At 39.9% G+C, this 18,266-nt stretch overlaps 1 protein-coding gene across 6 annotated transcripts in view; it reads right to left on the bottom strand.

Moving 5' to 3' along the window:
• Positions 1 to 18,266, bottom strand: part of LOC135911026 (uncharacterized) — a 79,943-nt gene that overhangs the window by 55,583 nt on the left and 6,094 nt on the right. For 5 of the 6 annotated variants that reach the window (XM_070527002.1, XM_070526999.1, XM_065443117.1 and 2 more), the window contains exons 4-6: positions 14,253 to 14,460; positions 12,850 to 13,045; positions 8,424 to 8,496 (exon numbers count right to left, since the gene is read on the bottom strand). In XM_070527002.1, the coding sequence (XP_070383103.1) occupies positions 8,424 to 8,496; positions 12,850 to 13,045; positions 14,253 to 14,460 (477 nt within the window). Of the gene's footprint in view, positions 1 to 7,950; positions 8,497 to 12,849; positions 13,046 to 14,252; positions 14,461 to 18,266 lie in introns of those variants that run through there. The other variant, XM_065443116.1, reaches the window with a different exon arrangement.

Below are 18,266 nucleotides of genomic sequence, written 5' to 3' on the forward strand. Positions count from 1 at the left end.
TCATGTTCTGCACTGTATAACTGTTTTTATTCTCCAGCTGCCAAAAAATTCCTTTTGAATTTATGCAAATTATGAGATCTTGGTGCCAAACCTGCATAACTACCATCCTTAAATAAACCTTTCCTACTATACTCCTATTTGCATTAATGTACTTAAAATTAATGCATATCTCTTTTCGTCACTGTGACATAGGCATTCTGACAAAGGATTTATGGGTGCAAACACAGCTATATTGAAGATAGTATATTGCCATTGTGTATAGCACTGACAGAACTGCCTTTACCACTTTTCTTGCGACTTTACATAGGGCACTACCTCATACCTTTCTTGATCATTCCCTTGTGTAAAGTTTGAGGAATTAATTAGAAGTACCATATTTTTAACTTCTATATATGCAATGGTTAGGCTGCTGCAGGCACTATGAACTTCATCCAGAGAGCAAAAGAGCTGAAATCTCAATATCTAAGTATAATATTTCCTAAATACTACAATAAAAATAAAAATAGATGTTTACTGCTACATAAAAGAGAATGCCAATCTAGCATCCCATTTCAAGGTTATGGTTAAATACTAATGACTTGACAGCAGCTTAATGATAGCCAGGCACTGACAGTGCTTTCTATATTTCCATGTGACAAAACACTGAATGGAGAGCTGGTGCAAAAATTTGCATAGTGCCACAAACCAGTTCCACAAATACAAGGACAACTCTGTAAAACTGCGACTGCAAATTTCGTTCATCTTTTTTTTTTTCAAAACAAGTTGTGACAATTGAGGTGAACTTTGATAGATAACCTAACATTTCCTGTTTGTGAATATAACAGTGTAGCAGAACTCTGCTATAGTAAGATGGCTGGTATCACACATTTATTTTCCTAGATCAGTAATTTTGTTGAAACAGGAGTATCTCTAAGTACTACTTACAACCTACCAAAGAAGTACGAAAAATGTTTGTAGAATTGAAAGTAGCAATTAATGGGGCTTTTTATCCCAAAGCTAATCCTCGAATATGGACAGGCGTGTGGCAGTGCAGTGTTTATTTTTGCCAAACATCAGCAGATCTGTATCTCCTCAGAAATTAGCAAATTATGATGCAGTAATGAAACAAAATGTCAAATTCCTCAAAAAGAGAAAAACAAAGCTTTGAAGGTAGCCATTATGACTGTATGGCACTCACAATGTACTGTGAACTGAATTTCTTATAGGAGATTGTTGCACACACAAGCCAAATATGCGTAGCATGACGTCTCACAAATAGCTAACAGAGCTGCATCAGTTAATTAAACATAATAAAACAAAATGCACGAGTGTTTCCTCCCACATTGCCTACCTGCAATGCAAAAGGTGCCCGAGATAGTGTAAGCTTTCGTGCTGCAACATCCTGTTCCAGCTCTCGTGAGCATTTTTTGAGGGTGCTGCTTTCTAGTGTGAATGGGTGTGTAGCCACGTGGTATTTCTCATGTCTCACAAGCTTTCTTTTTTCAGCCAGACAGAAATAAGCATTCAAATAGTATCTTGCTGAAAACATCCCAGCTTGATGTTACTTACAATTTCCTATAAATATTTTTAATTGTCACCTTGGCAATTAGGATTGTAACTAATGAGCTAGATAATTTATAATGAAGTCATGGAACGTCATGAACGATATTACTGGTGGCTGCTCAGCTCATCCGTGAACAATATCCAATTAGATTCGTTCATGCAAAGTGATCAATCTTTCTTCTAAAGCTCGTTGCATGATAGGGGATGCATGGTATCTATATTTTATTTTATCAGCTGTAAAAAGTATACTTCTTCACATTTATTTGTTCAGATAGGATGTTTTCTTTTCACCTGCAACTTATGCAGTGTTTCAGAGAATAGTAACTGAAGAGCCACAACAGTGGTTTACTTTGTCTTGATACCTGCTTTTCTCAAACAAACATTGATTTTCAGGCTAATTGTTCTGATGCATTGAGGGTGCAAAGAAGTAAGACTTTCATAGACAGGAAAGCAAAAATGTCATATCTGCCTTTCTTTTTCATTTCCATCATTTTGGCTCTTCAAACCCTCAGCCTGCTTCTGTAAAAGCATTGAATAAGCTATATTACATCTAAAGGTGCCCTGAAACACTTTTCTAATTAATCATAGAATGGTGTCACTGTTAAAGGACATTGCCTTACAAATGTACTGCTGCAAAATTATTTTGAATCCTTCAAGTATAAGCGGAGTTACACATACTTATCACAGCGATGAGTGGCTTTCTCTCTCCTTTTGTTTCCACTAGGGCACTGGAAGCTATACAGGAGAGAAACAAAGGGGGTAAAGCCCCACCCAAAAGTTGGGCATTTTGGTGGCGAGAAGGCTCATTGTGGCATCCCGTGGCAGCTGTGGTAAACTGCGCTGCGCAGCATGCCGCTGCTACCTTGGAGGCCGCATCAGCAGACGCAGCTAGATGCAAATGTCATGTGTAGACTAGCAGTGCAAAGATGAAATGATATTCATCTTTTTGAGATCGTAGACATACATATTTTTGATTTATTTAACTCAAAATTAGCAATATAGTATTACTGATAATGTTTTCGCAATCACGAAATCAGCCAATTGCTGTTGGTAGGCATCGCTGCTCGCAATGACACTGCATGATAACATTGTGGAGGCAAGAACAAGTGATTTTTCACTGTTTTTGACACGAGATTGAAAATTCCCTTCCGCATGAACTTCAATCATATTTGGCACACATTGCCTCAGGAGCCTATTCTACAGACTGGCAATGCTTTCTCACTATGTTTTAAAAGTGTTTCAGGGCACCTTTAAGAATCAGTACTGCTACATGGAATCCAGATTTTAAGATTATGTGCAGCATTCAGTTGACAATTGCATAAAGTGGAAACCTTTGAAACCTCCCTATGCACTGTCACCTAAGCAGTGATAAACATGGCAGTTCTGGTGACACAGAACTGCAGCATCAGAAGAGCTGCCAGTGAGAATTACCGCCATGCACTTAGTTATTATTTTAGAAAATAATGCAAAGAATAATGTTAGACTATAAGATAACATCAAAGATATTAGAAATAGAACTCCTTTCTGTAACATTTAGTTTACCCAGACCAGCATAAGGTGCTGTATGGCTCACACTGTCACAATATTGTTCCTGTGGGGGAATGATAATTCAAATGAATCAGTGCCTTCTTGAACTGTAATGAGAGTTCAACTATGGGCACAGTTACAACAGTGCAGTTCTACTGTCTAACACTAATTACTACACAGTTACTAACCTTAAATATTTGTTAATGCCTAATTAGCCTACTTTGCTTGTCATTTTCATTAATGACCTGTAACTAATACTACTATACTTCATCTTTACACAGTAATACTAAAACTGTGATGTACACTAATGAGCTGCTATACGCAGTTTGAACAAACAGATGACAGTCATGGGAAGTGAAACAATATCATAAAGAAGCCTCAAATGTAACTGACATGCCATTAGTGAATATGAGAGTGTTAAGTGACAAATGTTCTTGGCATCTATATTTTCCATCCTGAAGTATCATGAAATAATGAAATCAAATTAACTAACTGCTGAAATGTCTGGCGTCCTAAATACAGTTGCTGTAGAGGTGACATTACAGGGCTAGTTAGCCCAAATCTCACATATGGCAAAATAAAGTGAGAGGCTCATCACCATTGGTGTTGGCGATTTCCAGAATATGAAAACTCACCCATTATTCAGACATTCCTTTTTACCCTGCACTAATTCTTTTTGAAGAAGCTGTTGTATTGCATTCCTCTTGCTATTTCCTTTACACTCATTATCGCAAATGTGCTTGATCAGCCCCAGTGTAGCACACGCAACAGCTGCAATACTCAGCCAGACATGCAAAACTACACGCATATTTTTTTTTACGTTATTATTTATGATCTACCTGTGAGTATGCTCTGTTCCCCCTTTGGGTAAAACCTTCCAATGCCGATTTTCATATTCAACAAAGTGTCTGCGTGCATTGTAGCACAAACGTAACAACAAATGATTATGGAGCAGTGAAATGCAGGAAAGGATGAACAGAGATACTGCTGAGAATCTTTAAAAGAGCTTTTTACAATACACCTTGCTCAGTACAGTTAGTATGGTTATCAACTTTTTTCACGCTCACATTTCATGCTGTACACATTTCCCAATAATGCCCTTTCTGGCTTCCTAGACTGGTTTAATTTCGTTTTAGCCATTTGTCGGTGCATTTATTTCAGTCACCAGCACAACAATCATAAATTTCTGAATACTATTTTGTTTATGAATTCCAGCTGGGCCGCTGTCACTGTCAGTTGGTAATTTCTGGAAGAGCATGTAAAAGTCAGCATTGCCTATTGTTGGGCATGTTGGTAAACTGACTTGGAAAGCTTATTTAGCGCCAGCACTCCCAGCACGTTACAAATGTATTTACGTTTGCCAGCTCAAGCCATTGTTCGCTGGAGCTAAATATGCTTTCTATGTAAAAGTGTGCTGTAATTCATGTTAAACCAATTCTTAAGGCCTAACAGCAAGAAATATATGTAAATTATGCTTGCAATCTGTAAAACAGTGCATAATTCTATAAAACATAGGCAACTCAGGCCTCTATGGCTACTTAAACTATGAAATTGCTGCGTTTCTGTGTTGCATATTGCTATGTGAGTGCTGAACACAGTGCAAGAAGGACAGGTGCTCCAATGACACTGTGGCTCTGTAGAGAGATGTCTCTCACAAGCAGTGGTATTTTGCATGAACACTACTGCATAACTGCACACATAAAGGGGCTGATGGTGGAGAACTTGAACATGCAAATGACCATACTAGTTGGATGTGAAATGTGTTGAAAAAAATAAAAGCAGTGACATATTCTTCCTTTCCTACGCTGTAATTATTCAAGTCACTCAGGTGCCATAACAGATGATAATGCCTCCAACTGTGTGGTTGTGGTGCTCGTTTGAGCAGGTGGCATGTGACAATGCTTCAAAGGGATGAAGTCTAGTAGCGTACGGTGAGGGGCTAGTTGGTATGACATTATGAGAACAAAGAAAAACAGCGCGAAAAAGAACAAGACAGAGAAAGAACCACACGACACAGGCGCAGACTAACAACGCCTGTGTCGTATGGTTCTTTCTCTGTCTTGTTCTTTTTTGCGCAGTTTTTCTTTGTTCTCATAACTTCAAAGGGGTTGCCAAAATGACAACCTGCTTTTGGAACTTTTGTTTTGCTGTTGAAAACTCAGTCATCCTCATTCTTGATGAGCATTCACTAACGTCCCTGTCTGATCTGCAACAAATGGTAAACAACGAAGATTCTGAAGTGAAAGTGAGAGAGAGGAAGAGAAGTTTGCCATTCGCTCGAGTGGTGACACTGCCTGGCAGAGAGAGACTATGAACAGGAAGTTCTTCATACTGATGAGCAACAGGAGGTACGACTGACGCAAAAACAAATTTTCTACATTTACTGTTTCTAAACAGAGGACCCAACTGTAAGTGTAGTGTGGCAGATTGCCATTGAAGTGCATATGAAGTAATGTGCAAGGGGGAAAAAAAAAAGAGGGGGGAGGAAAAAAAAAAGCAGCAAGCAGAGTGGCTCATGAGTGAGTTATCGCAGCTGGTAACTGATATTTCAGGAGAAAACAGCCGTAAACATATCAGAATTGCCAGCACCGAATGCACTTCATGTAATGGCAAGCACAAGATGAAGGCAGTGAATCACAAGAATAACAAAGTATTATACATTTGGTATGAAACTCTATGACAAGAACTTGCCCATAAATGATTCCATCATTCAATAAACAAGGACTCTTGTGACATCTAAAGTAGCTGATGAAACAAAACATAACATCTCAGGTGCCTACCAGCAGCAATTAAACATCATTCCTTAAACTTTCATGAAATGAAATAACACAAGTGTGGCATTATAGACACTAGCAAGGGCTCTGAAAAATGTAGGCTGTAATGCATGTCCAGCATTTGCCTGCCCCAAAGCCTCCTAGTCATGTGTGCCATCCTACAACACCCAGCATTAATGGGACGTGCCAAGTGTCATCATCGGAGCACCTGTCCTTACACCATGGTGCAGGTTTACTTATGCCATTGCAATCCTGTATAACAGTGCTGGATGTTTTGAACTTCCCGAGACTACAGCTTTTTCTCCAATTATCGGGAAGTTGTATTACTGGAAAAACATTTGTAGTATGCCAAACAAAACAGACACCATTTAATGAATGGGTACACACACAAAGCACTGTTCTGAAGTGCAGCCATGCACATAAGACTGGTGAATCTTGGTAGCACAAGCTAATAAAATCAACAACTAGCAGCTGGTATTATGCTTAAGAATGAAGTTCATTTTATACATGTCTGAATCACCCATAATCCCATTTTACCAGCACTTTACAAATATATTTATGTTTGGCAGCTCAAGGCTATGAAAGGGGTTGTCTCCCAGAGGATCATTGAGCAAGAAAACCAGGGGTTTCTCCTGGCAGAAAGACATTGAAAGCAAAACTTTTTGAATTCATCAGTAGTGTTGTTTAAATTAGTTGAATTCAATATATGCATCAAATGTGGTGGGCCAGCCAAAGTTACACAGGGTTTGAATTTAGAGCAAGTTTGAATCCTTGCAAGCCTACAGCATTCTGCAAACTGCAAAACAACCTTAAGTTTTTCATTGAGTTTACCAGATGTCCTGGCATTCAGTTCTATTTGTATAAACTAAGGAATATCCAAGATAGTAAAAATTAATACCCATTCTATTTTGCAACAGAATTTAAAAAGAGTGCCTTTGAAGGTTTCACTTAGATAATGTTACTGTCAAATAAATGTTCTAGGAACTCGACAGCTAAGTAAAGTGACTTGTCTGTTTTGTCTAATGGTCATGATGCACACAACAGCCAACTGCCATTAATTTGGCAGTTTTTCATTTTTTCATTGATTTGATTAGGTGTGTTTAAAAGTTTGCAAACATGCCCAGTGCTTCTTAGAAAAAAGAATTTCTTATTTCAAATTAGAATGCTGCAAAGTGAATAATTCATACTGGAGTAGATTGTCAGTTATCACTTTCTTGCCAAAAAAACTGAACTAGCTCGAGCAAGTGTGGAAATACGCTCAAGCTGTCAAACTGTGAAACGGAAGCTATAACAGGAAGTGCAGCCTAACTCTTGCGAATGACAATGCTGACAAAGAAGGCATGATTCAGTTCTCAACCGCAGAAATTAAGCCATTTCTGGGCATCATCAACATGGAAGCACGGATTAACAACGATAGCAGAGCAGAAGTGTGCGAGCCAGCAACCAATGATGACAGTGCAAATTTCTGCCATGCCACACCATAGGTGAGGCTTCCACAAACTAGCAGGGGTGATAACAAAGAGGCCAAGAAGCTGTGACTGAAACATGCCTGAAGTGCAAATGCCAGGCTCTGCAGCTCATTGCAAGACTATTTATGCAACACTTGCTTGGTGCATGGAAAAAGTCTAACACACAAGACACCTCAGAAAATGAATGTTCACTTTGGTGCAACTTTTGAACATTTCAATTTGAATTTTGAGTATTATTCAAACTTCAGTAATTCAAACCAATTTTGCCTGTCATGCCAAGGCTGAATTAACATAACCAATTTTGCCTGTCATGCCAAGGCTGAATTAACATAAGTTGAAAGTATACTTTAGCTGACAACCATAACTGTGCTCACGCTGTCAGCAAATCCATCTTGAGTAACCTAAGCAGCCAAATATCCATCTTACTGTTTTGCAAAGCCAAACATACATGTTGACTAGTTTGCTCACCAGACAGAATAAAGTTCACCCTTTGTGGCACATCACGCATGTCAAACAGAACATGCATGCTAGAGATATAAGCCTCATTTGAAGACTTGCATTATCACTACTTCTAAATGCATACATTTTGATTGGCATTGAAACATGAATTTCAGTGTATACATATGTGTAGTAGAACATTAAAACACTTGAAACCAACTTTTATGTAGCCATTGAAATATTAAAACATGCACAAAGATTTATACATATATTTTCACCTTTCTGCTGTGAGCTGCTAGGCATAAATAACTTCAGTGGCAATATTAAGCAGAGAAACAACATGAACAAAGGCACTGACTGGCGGGTTTATATATACAGCACTGTCTCCTCTAGTCTGTGCCTTTGTCCATGCAGTATCCTTCATTAAAATCGATGTGCATAACTAATTAGCCAAAAACCGCCACTTAGTTATCTTTCAGTGAAGACTATTGTAGTGAACCTCGCATATTTGCTGCTTTCTATTCCAAGGCAAACATACTACCATAGCTTTTTTTTTTCCTGTAGAGAGAATGCAGTGGTGCAGCAACATATGTTATATGGATGTTGCAATGGCCTTTGAATTTGTGTAAATTGGGAACTCAAAGCAAATCAGACACTTGAAGCAAGATGGCACCTCTCTGTAGAGTCCTGGAGGCAGTGGCACCAAGGGGCTGGTGGTTCGCTTGTACCGCTGGTACTCCTCCATGCTGGACAAAATAGCATTGTTACATGTTATGACACTTATCAGTGTTTTGAGAACAAGAAATCATTTGCTTTACAACAGTGAAAAGCTGGTGTTCAAAAGTAATGTTAAACTTTTTTGAGGAGGTATGAAAGTCCATAGCACACCTTTGCACAGTTACATGAAGATGGAAATAAGTCAGTATTTTAAACGTTGTCTAAACGTAACAATTCAATGGCTACACAAATAACAAAATCAAGGTAGCAAGAGACAGTGAAGAAATCAAACTGCATTACTCTGGAAGTAGACGCACTGCACTGCTGATGCAACTACCATACCACTTTTCACAATCTTTTCCTCTGTTTCTGAGTGAATGCTTTTCAGCCAATAGTTCAGAAGGGCTCTGGGATGACATGCATGTGTGTGTACCAATCTGCAAATGCAAATTTTTTGACATTTCACTTTGAAAGCCTGATGAATCGTTAATGACTCACATGCCAACATAAAAGTATTGGCAGAGTAAAACAAAAGTAAAATTGTGAAAAGAACAAAATGTAAGGTGACTGAAAACAGCAAGCTGAGCTTATTTGTAACCTGCAAGTAAAAAAAAAAAAAGTCAGAGAAGCACACACAGAAAATTTAAATGCCCTTAAGGGGGGACATGGTGCGATATGGGCAAAAAAAAAAAAAATTTGTTCCAAGTTTCTTGCAGTTTTGGATTTCTCAATTATTCAAGAAAGTGCCAGCAAAATTTCAGCCGCATTGGCACAACAATAAAGTGAGAATTTGTGGTGGTGCCTTGGATAAAATAAATGTGCCCAGGATAACCGTTTTGGAAGCGCATTCGTAGTGAGAAGAAAAGGCATAGCACGAAATGGCTACTATCATTGTGAAGGCCTTTTACACTCTTTTTTTATAAGCTCAAGCAGCGGCATCAAGGTGCAATAAAATTAGTGCAAAAGCTGATGAATGAAGCCAAAACTAAAAAAATGTGGGCAGTAAATGCAAAGTAAGGAAAACTCTAATGGTGCCGACGGTGTCACTTCACTACAATTTGCCACTACATGAGGCTTCACACCATCATCCCAATTTCCTGGTACATGCATCTTCACACATATCAACCGTTTTGGTGCATGCTGTGCTTTTGGTCCCTTTGCCATTTGCACATTTGCATGTGTAAAATGGCCCTCAAGTTTGGCATATGCTACAGCTTTGGAAAGCTGCATTGTTTCACAAAGCTGAATGACACATCCTGAAGTGGCCGAGTGACAGTGTGGAAAATTAGCTTGTGTTCTGGGCTTTTTCAGGCCACAGTGAGAGATTGATGCAGTGGCTTCTTCTGCAACACTGTCCATCTCTGTTCTGGTGTTTCAAATGGCCACGGCCCTGACAGGCATAAAAATAAATGCTGGACGAAACTGATTCAGAAAATGCTTGAGAAGTTGGGCACTATTTGTGGCGTACACATGGCATAAGATTCGTAAAAAAATTAATAATTATGGGGTTTTATGTGCCAAGACCACTTTCTGATTATGAGGCACACTGTAGTGGGGGACTCTGGAAATTTCAATCACCTGGGGTTCTTTAACGCGCACCTAAATCCAAGTACACGGGTGTTTTTGCATTTCGCCCCCATCGAAATGTGGCCGCCGTGGCCGGGATTCAATCCTGTGACCTCGTGCTTAGCAGCCCAACACCATAGCCACTAAGCAACCACGGTGGGTACATTCAGAAATTAGCTTCAAGTAATGAACATTAGCAGTGTGTTCAATGGGGCTGGTTGGTTCATCTTTCGAATAAAAACAGGAACAGTGCAACACAGGACGAGCGAGTAAACAGCGAGTGACTAGGTTGCTGACTAGCAACCTAGTCAGTGCTCTGTCCTGTTTACTCGCTCGTCCAGAGTTGCGCTGTTCCCGTTTTTATTCAAGTAATGTATACCCAAGGTGACAGTGAAAGCAAGTGTGTGCAGAAATTGCAAAAAAATAAATGGAAGTCACTTTCACACAAGATTGCAGAATACAAGAAGGCCTCACATATGTTCCAGAGGGTTTTATAGGGCACATGTGAAGTACAAATAAAATGTCACAATTCTGAACCATTTAAGGCATTTTTCTCATTTTGCATCTTTTAGCGATGTTTGCATTTTCAAAAGTTGACAGTCACTTAAGGTATCCTTATGATTTGAAGGCAAAAACATGAGCACATGTCCAAGTTATCGCCTTAAATTAATACTCCACCTTAATCCACCTTGCTCTAATTTGTACCAACTTTAATCCACCTTAATGCAATTTTGGGAGTGGGCCAGGTTGGACGCTGTGGCTGTTCATTGTGGAATTTTGCAGTGCGAGCTGCAGCAGGTCCAGCACTGGGAATGTGACGTCATCACTTGGTCTCGTGGGTTTTGGTACTGTCAGATGATAATGCCGAATGCCAGATTTTTCACTTCATGGCACAAATATTCATGGCCCTATAAGGCTTTCGCCCTAAAGGGGCCCTCACCAGGTCTGGCCATTTTGAGCTGACAAGCGCAGATCATACATTGTGTGATAACGATCGTGTCTGCAAAGTATTACATCGCTACGCGCCGCGGAAAGGTCTGAAATTTCAAATTGAACGCCGTTTTTCCTTCTCCTCGCGGCTGCCGTGCTCCAAGCGTGAGGATGACGTACTCGCGTCCCTGCGCCTATGTACTCGAGTCCGCATTGTGACTTCGCTCGTGGTGACACATGACTTCGAGAATTATTCATGGCATTATCTGTTACTTGTGTGATCTGTTGCTTGAATTGACGAATTGAAGTTTAGAGAAATAATAAAATACACAAACAGAATGTGTTTCTCGCTTTACTTCGCATCGAAGCAAGAGAGATGTACTTCCGCTTCGTCTGCTTGTTCCCACGGTCGTACGGTCACGTGCGCAGGTACCGAAACTATGCTATTTTCTACCGTGTTCCAGCGCATGATCATGCTCTGAGATCCACTTGTTCTGCCTCAGTATTCGTGTAGCACTGAATTATACCGCTACTCATGTTTCCTTGTGCACAGCATGCAAAATTTTGCACTGTGCGAACGAAACAACAACTCGCGTGCGACGCCGTCAACGAAAATGTGCAGCACCAGAAAAAAAAAAGAAACGATCGCATGATGTATGCATCACGCGATCCTCGAGGTCTGGTATGGGAGAACGCAGGGAAGGAATTTCGTTTGAGAAGGCTAGATGGGGCGAGTGGAGAGAGCGTCTTGCTTGGCAGTGGAGCCCACCTGCTGAAATCATGGGTTCGCGGCACTGAAATATTTCTATCTCAGCTATTAATGAGCCAATTTGAAAAATTTTTTGTGGCAGAATGCTCTCTAGAGGACACGTAACAACTACCACCTTATAACCAAAATCTGCTATGGGGCCTGGTGAGGGGCCCTTTAAAAACTATAGTTTCTACATTACATTACACAGAGTAATTGGTTTAAGACAATTTTCTGGGGTTAAATTTTATGCAGAATGCTATACTGTGGATGTTTCGCCTTCCTTAAAATAGAGAAATTCAAATTTTGAATGCAAGGTGAAAATGAAATCTTAGTGGTGCCAATTATATATATATATATATACACACACATTTTTTTCCCCTGACAACTACTGAAATATAAGAAAAATGGCTCCACATTAGAATAGTTTGGGTCTTCTTGTCATTTTAGAACAGTAGCTTTTGCAACTAACCATAATCATTTGGAACGTTTGAAGGGCCATAACATTGACAAAATATTCTAGAGCAATAAAATTTAGCACCTGGCACTGTACTATTGCTCTCAACATGCCTTCCAATTTTTATTAAAATGAGCCAGCAATTCAAAAGTTTACTCTCCTGGGCTGGTATCTCGTTACAACTGAGGTTTGTTTCTACACTTGTAATGTAGAAAAAGAAATTGAAAAGTCTGCATGGAAAATCACTTTCCTGATGGCGTAATGATGACAGCATTAGGCATAGAGAGAGATTTGTGTTAGCCACACTTATCACTCTGTCCGCCTCTTTTGCTCACATGATGATAATTTTCAGAATTCTTTTTAGAAGTCGGTGAGAAAACAAGGAAACGCAAGGGAATGAGGAGTGTACAAATTGGCTTTGTTCAACCTGCATTTTTTTAGAAACATTTAATCAGCATAGAACCAATGAAACACAGCAGGAGGAACCTGGATTGAAATTCTCAGAAGTAAATAAATGAAGTATAACATCATCTTTATGGTCCATTTAAGAAAGCATGGCACCCTGTTATATATGGCACCCATGCTACTGTTCTACTTGGGTGCACAGCATTCACTGTGCACCCAAATTGAGTATGATAAAAGCTGGCAAGCCACAAGCCATATCAAATATGCGGCACACACCAGCCATAGCGTATGTCGGCGCTGTTCTCCAGCAGGGGTACTCCACTGAGGAAAAGGATGATGGCTGTGATGAAAAGGGGGCTGAGTACAGCCACCCATTCGGCCCCCCTGAGCACATTGGTAGAGATCAGGAAGATTCCCCACCATAGCGTGATTTCCCCAAAGTAGTTGGGGTGCCGCGAGTACTTCCACAACCCTGCACCAAGCGTCATTAAAGAAAAAAATTCACTTAATTTTGTACATAAAAAACAGCTTCAGATTTTTGTTTGGCAAAAGGCAATAATGTAATGTGCCTAATAATCATAAATAATAAAGGTAGTATCTTGCACTGAGTGCAAGATACTTTTGCCTTCAGTGAGACAACAACAAAGCAGAAACAGACTAATGAAACAGTAATTTGAACAGACAACATAGGCATTGATTGACTGATTGCAGGCACAGTATAACAATTTCATAAAACACATTGGTTACATCTATGCGGACACAGAAAAGCTGTATATTTACGCAACAGACATGTCACTGGAGTGACTTTGTTAACAGCTCGGCTTTTCAGCTGTTTCATACGTGCTCTGCACCGTTTGTTCTGCAGTAGGTGAAAACAGCAGTAAAAGCACATCAGTAAAAGGTGCAGGGAGAGCAACTACTGAAAAATAACAGTGTGTGAAAAGTTACAGAGAAGCTGTATAACATACATGGTTGTGTGGTACTAAAAAAACAGAAAAGCTGTCTGCTATAGAGAAATTAGCTAAGCTCCTTAGGATAAGAATTCAAAACAAAATATATCACTACATACTCTTGTCTGCTTTGTACAAATATTGAAATGAAAAGCTCACAATATAAGCTTCAGAAAAACATTACACTCACTTTTGTATCCTTCTGCAATGCTCAAAACATGGCAGTGTCATTAGAGAAGAATACTGAAGTGAAGTTTCTGTACTGACAAGTGCAGGCAAAGTTATTTCAAGTGCCACACAGACATACAGTACACAATTAATTTAAGAGAACAAACTGCACAGATAAACACACTGTATTAGTGTGTCTACTGAGATAATTCAAGCAGTGATGCTTTGTGGAAAGCCCACTTAGCTATTCTAGAAAAGGGTCCTTTATCTAAGCATGGGCTTTGTAAAAAGTATACAGACCATACAGTGTTTGACCAAAGCTGTCTTTGGGCCATGCAATACAGGACAGCAATTGTCATCTCAGCACAATGACAAGGTCAAGTTGATGTACTGCCAATAACTTTAAAGCACCAAGAATAGCGCAGGAGCCTCACAACATAGCCCAGAGACAGCCTTTTTCACCTGTATGTGGCCTTCATATTTTTGATAAACTCTGTGCATAACTGTCACATATAACGCACTAAGCTCTGCACATAGGTCAGCTGCTGCCACTGTACTCACCAACGTCGCACCAGTGCCTGGCATTGGACGTGTTTTGCCGGTAGCTGTACTTCTGGGCATCTGCCATGGCCTCACAGAGGAAGCCAATGACAAACACAATGGTACCGGCCATGTCGAGCCGGGTCATGGTGGCATCCGTCAGGGGCTCAGCCTTGCGCGGTGAGTTTACAAAGATGACAGGCAGGCTGACAGTGTACACCCATACCGCCTGCATGGCACCATGCCTAAGCTCATACCGTGTTTGATGTTCCTATAAATGCTCTTCAGACACACATGCACAATACCTTTCACATCTTCACTTCCACATTAAAGCGTTTTCCAGGGTGTTTACCAACTGGGAAAACCGAGAATTCTCAAGGATTTTGAGTAGTCTGGAAATACTCAGGGAAAACTCAGGGAATTTGTGTTCCTATCAGGGAAAATTTGCTGTAATTTTATTGAAAGGGAACGAAAGTTGCGGTGATGTTGTACCCCATAAAGTCAATGTATAAGAAAGTCTCTGAAAATGTATCTGAAATTTCGGTCGCAGGAACCGTTCGCCGTCCCATTTTCCTGACCTTTCGCCGTGACCGCAGGTCCCACACAGCATTAATCAAAGCCATCGTTCCCCGCCTGCAGCAAGTTACTTTCATTTCCATTAATTTATCGCTTCTTTATTCCATTTATTAAGCACAAGTAATTTCCCCTATGTTGTTCTTGGTGTCAGTGTTTGTTGGCTTCTTATGATAGAACAAATTTTAAGTCTTGAGTTCATACCTGTTGCACTTGAATGTACAATACTCTGGCAACACAAAACATTCCTGCTTACAATGATGCATTAAGTGAAGCAAGCACAAAAAACACAAAATACACCAGAAAAGCTGCTTCCTGACATGCAAGAAGAGATAAGCATTTGCCTATAATCCGGTCTCTAACAATGAAGCATGTTGTTAATAAGGTCTTGTTGACAGACTGTATTGTTAACCAAGTCTGACACATGACAATACATGACAACACATGATGCGTGAGAACATGAACTTGCATATAGCAGGTTCGTGCTTCCACACGTCATGTCTGCCAGTGAGAGACACTGCTTTTAGAGATAGCAGTAACATCAGCACCGATTCAAGAGTGCGACATTAAAGAAAAAAATGATTTCACCTGCCATTAGTAAATTACTCTACTACAATATAAAAAATGCCACTCTTACTGCTAGAAGCAGATCAGTAAGCCAGAAAAGCCATAAAGAAGGGAGACAGGCAGCGACACTACCTTGAAGTTCCCTCACCACTTACATGTGACATCAGGAATTTTGACAGCGTCTGCTAGTGCCTAGTTAATTGTTTATCTGTAAAAATGGACTACATTATGTTTTAAAGCAGCCAAATATTAAACATGGCAATTTTCAGAATCTTGTACTGAGCCAACAAGGCCCAAATAATAAAAAAAATACTTTGAAATCTGTGACATCACACTGACGTACCACCGCTGGAGTTATTGTGCTAAATTAAAGAAATTGAGCTTTCACCTTCATTTTCTTTTCCACATTCAACCTATTATTGCAAAATAATGAAAATAGAGTTCAAAGAATTTTTTTATTGGCCGAAGCTGATTTAATGTTTCTCATTACTGGTCCCTTTAAGAAAGAAAAAAAAATGAAAGACATGCTTTAATGACATATTTGTTGATATCAATGGCTGAAACTTTAGTTTTGTTGAAGCTAACCTTAAAAATTCCATGCCATTCAAATTGCTTTCAGTGTTCTTCATATGTTTTTTATATCATTCTGCTTCACAACTTTGGCAGTTTGCAATACAAGTGAATCAAATGCTACATCTAAGATAACTGAGAAATATAAAAAATAAAACTCCAAATTACATCCGGCTGACATCACCAAAACTGAGCACCAGAATCATGGAACCTTAATTATATAGCATCATCAAATAAGCAGCCATAAACAGCTTATTAACCCTGCAACTTATCAATTCTTTCCAGAAAATTCTTTTTACGAACTGCCCCATATATTATTTATAATGTGTCAACACTTTGTAGATAATACACAGATCTGTGTGATACATATCAACAGCTCTGTTAAAGATATTCATTTAAACAACTAAAAATGAAAAGATAAGCTGTTCTTGAAAAACAACAGGAATTTGCTAACTGTGTATATAGATTTTAAATGCAACAATCTGAACACATGATAATGAAAGAAATATAAACCGTCAAATACAGCTAAACCTCGATATAACGATGTCGGTAAAATCGGCACTTTGCTTCGTTATATCAAAATTTCGTTGTATTGAAATTTGACCTTTTATACAAATAAGTACAGTCGGCGATAGATTTTTATTACACGGAAAGGGGCCGAAGAATTTCCAGAACTATCGGGCAATCGAAAAAAAAAAGCAAATTTTAATGAGAAAACAATTCATTTCGACAAATTTGGGAGTCGGCGATGAATGATACGGTTTCATGCCACGTACGTCAATATCTTTTCGGCGCTGCGAAGTAAGCGAAGCCAGCCATGCTTTCGCGTGCACTGCGCCCCTGCGGCTGATAGCATCGCTCGCATGGGACGACGTTAACTGGAAAAGCGCCCGCAGCGAGGAGCGAATGCTTCGTCTGCCTCTCGCTCCAACGGGTCACCGAAACTCGAAATACTAAACGTGCGGTAAGACAGCTTACATGGTGCCACGCCGTCTCGGAACGAGCAGCAGTTTACCTTTAAAGCAGGGTGCGCGGCTACGTACGCGCTCAGCCGCGCTTACATACATGCGCAACCACGGCCGAGTTGCACGCCACAAATCGAGACGCGCGTCTGCTTACCCCCCACTCCGCCCCTTCGCGCACGCTCCCCTCCCCATCTTTCCCTTTGCTCGCGCGGGAAGGCGGCACTTGTGAAGCCACCATCTTTCTTGTCTCACCCTCGCACACTTTCAGTCGCACCTAAAGCACACAGCGCGCGGCGCGCGATAGGATCTTATCGTACTTGGCCGTTATAGGGAACATGATGCGGCTTCACTTCGGGGGTCGCTCTTGATTAGAGAGGTGTTTGCAAGCAGCCGCTTGTGATTCAATCATTTGACCGTCTGCGTCCGCGGAAGTTTCCATTTGTTATCCCGGCATTCCTCTGCAGCGGCAATGAAATTTCGTTATATTGAAATCGCATACAAGCACACTTCGTTATATTGAGATTCTAAATACATGGTGTTTTACGGACAAGAGGTTATGAAAAGTAAAATACTTCGTTATATCGAGAATTTCGTTATATATAAGTTCGTTATATCGAGGTTTAACTGTTTAATAAATGAGCACCCAAACTAAAAAGGTTTGAAATGAGTTGATAAGTATCGTTTGTCTCTATTGAAGCATAAAGTAATGATTGGTAAGGGTTGGAAAAGGGAAACATTTCCTGTAACAGATGTTGTGTCTTGCGCACATGGGCACTATTCAGCAGCAAAGGCGGAGCCACAGGACTCGGTGACTTTCCCATGTGGCCTCTTTCCCAAAGACCGAACAAGTGCAATGGTGCTTAACTCACGTAAGAGTTAAAGCATCACATATTTGAATGTTATGTTCAGATGTCCCGATATCATATATCTGTGGATCAAGTTAAACAACAGCTTAGTGTAACAGCTGCTCAAGCAACTCAAGCCTCTAAAATGTGCAAACCATTCTCAATTCAGTTCAGCTTAAATAAAGTAAATAAACCATAAGTAAAAAAAACTCTTTGTTAGTGTTTCACACAGAATTAATTGAACCAAATACCTAAGCAAAGCCTAATAAGCGCAATTTTTGAACAACAAAATTAAAAAAAATTAAGAACACTCTGCTTCTTGGACCCATTATAAAAACAGCACAACAGCAAATGGAGGACTGAAAGAACAAATTAATGAACACAAGGGCACAGCCCACAGTGCTTGTGTTCATTGGTTTGTTCTTTGAGCCCTCCGTTCGCTGTTGCGCTGTTTTTTATAATGGATTACCAACTAGTCCGGTCACATACATTTGCTTCTTGTGACCGCTGGAGAA

This window comes from Dermacentor albipictus, chromosome 1, assembly GCF_038994185.2.
Source record: "Dermacentor albipictus isolate Rhodes 1998 colony chromosome 1, USDA_Dalb.pri_finalv2, whole genome shotgun sequence".
Taxonomy (NCBI): Eukaryota; Metazoa; Arthropoda; class Arachnida; order Ixodida; family Ixodidae; genus Dermacentor; species Dermacentor albipictus.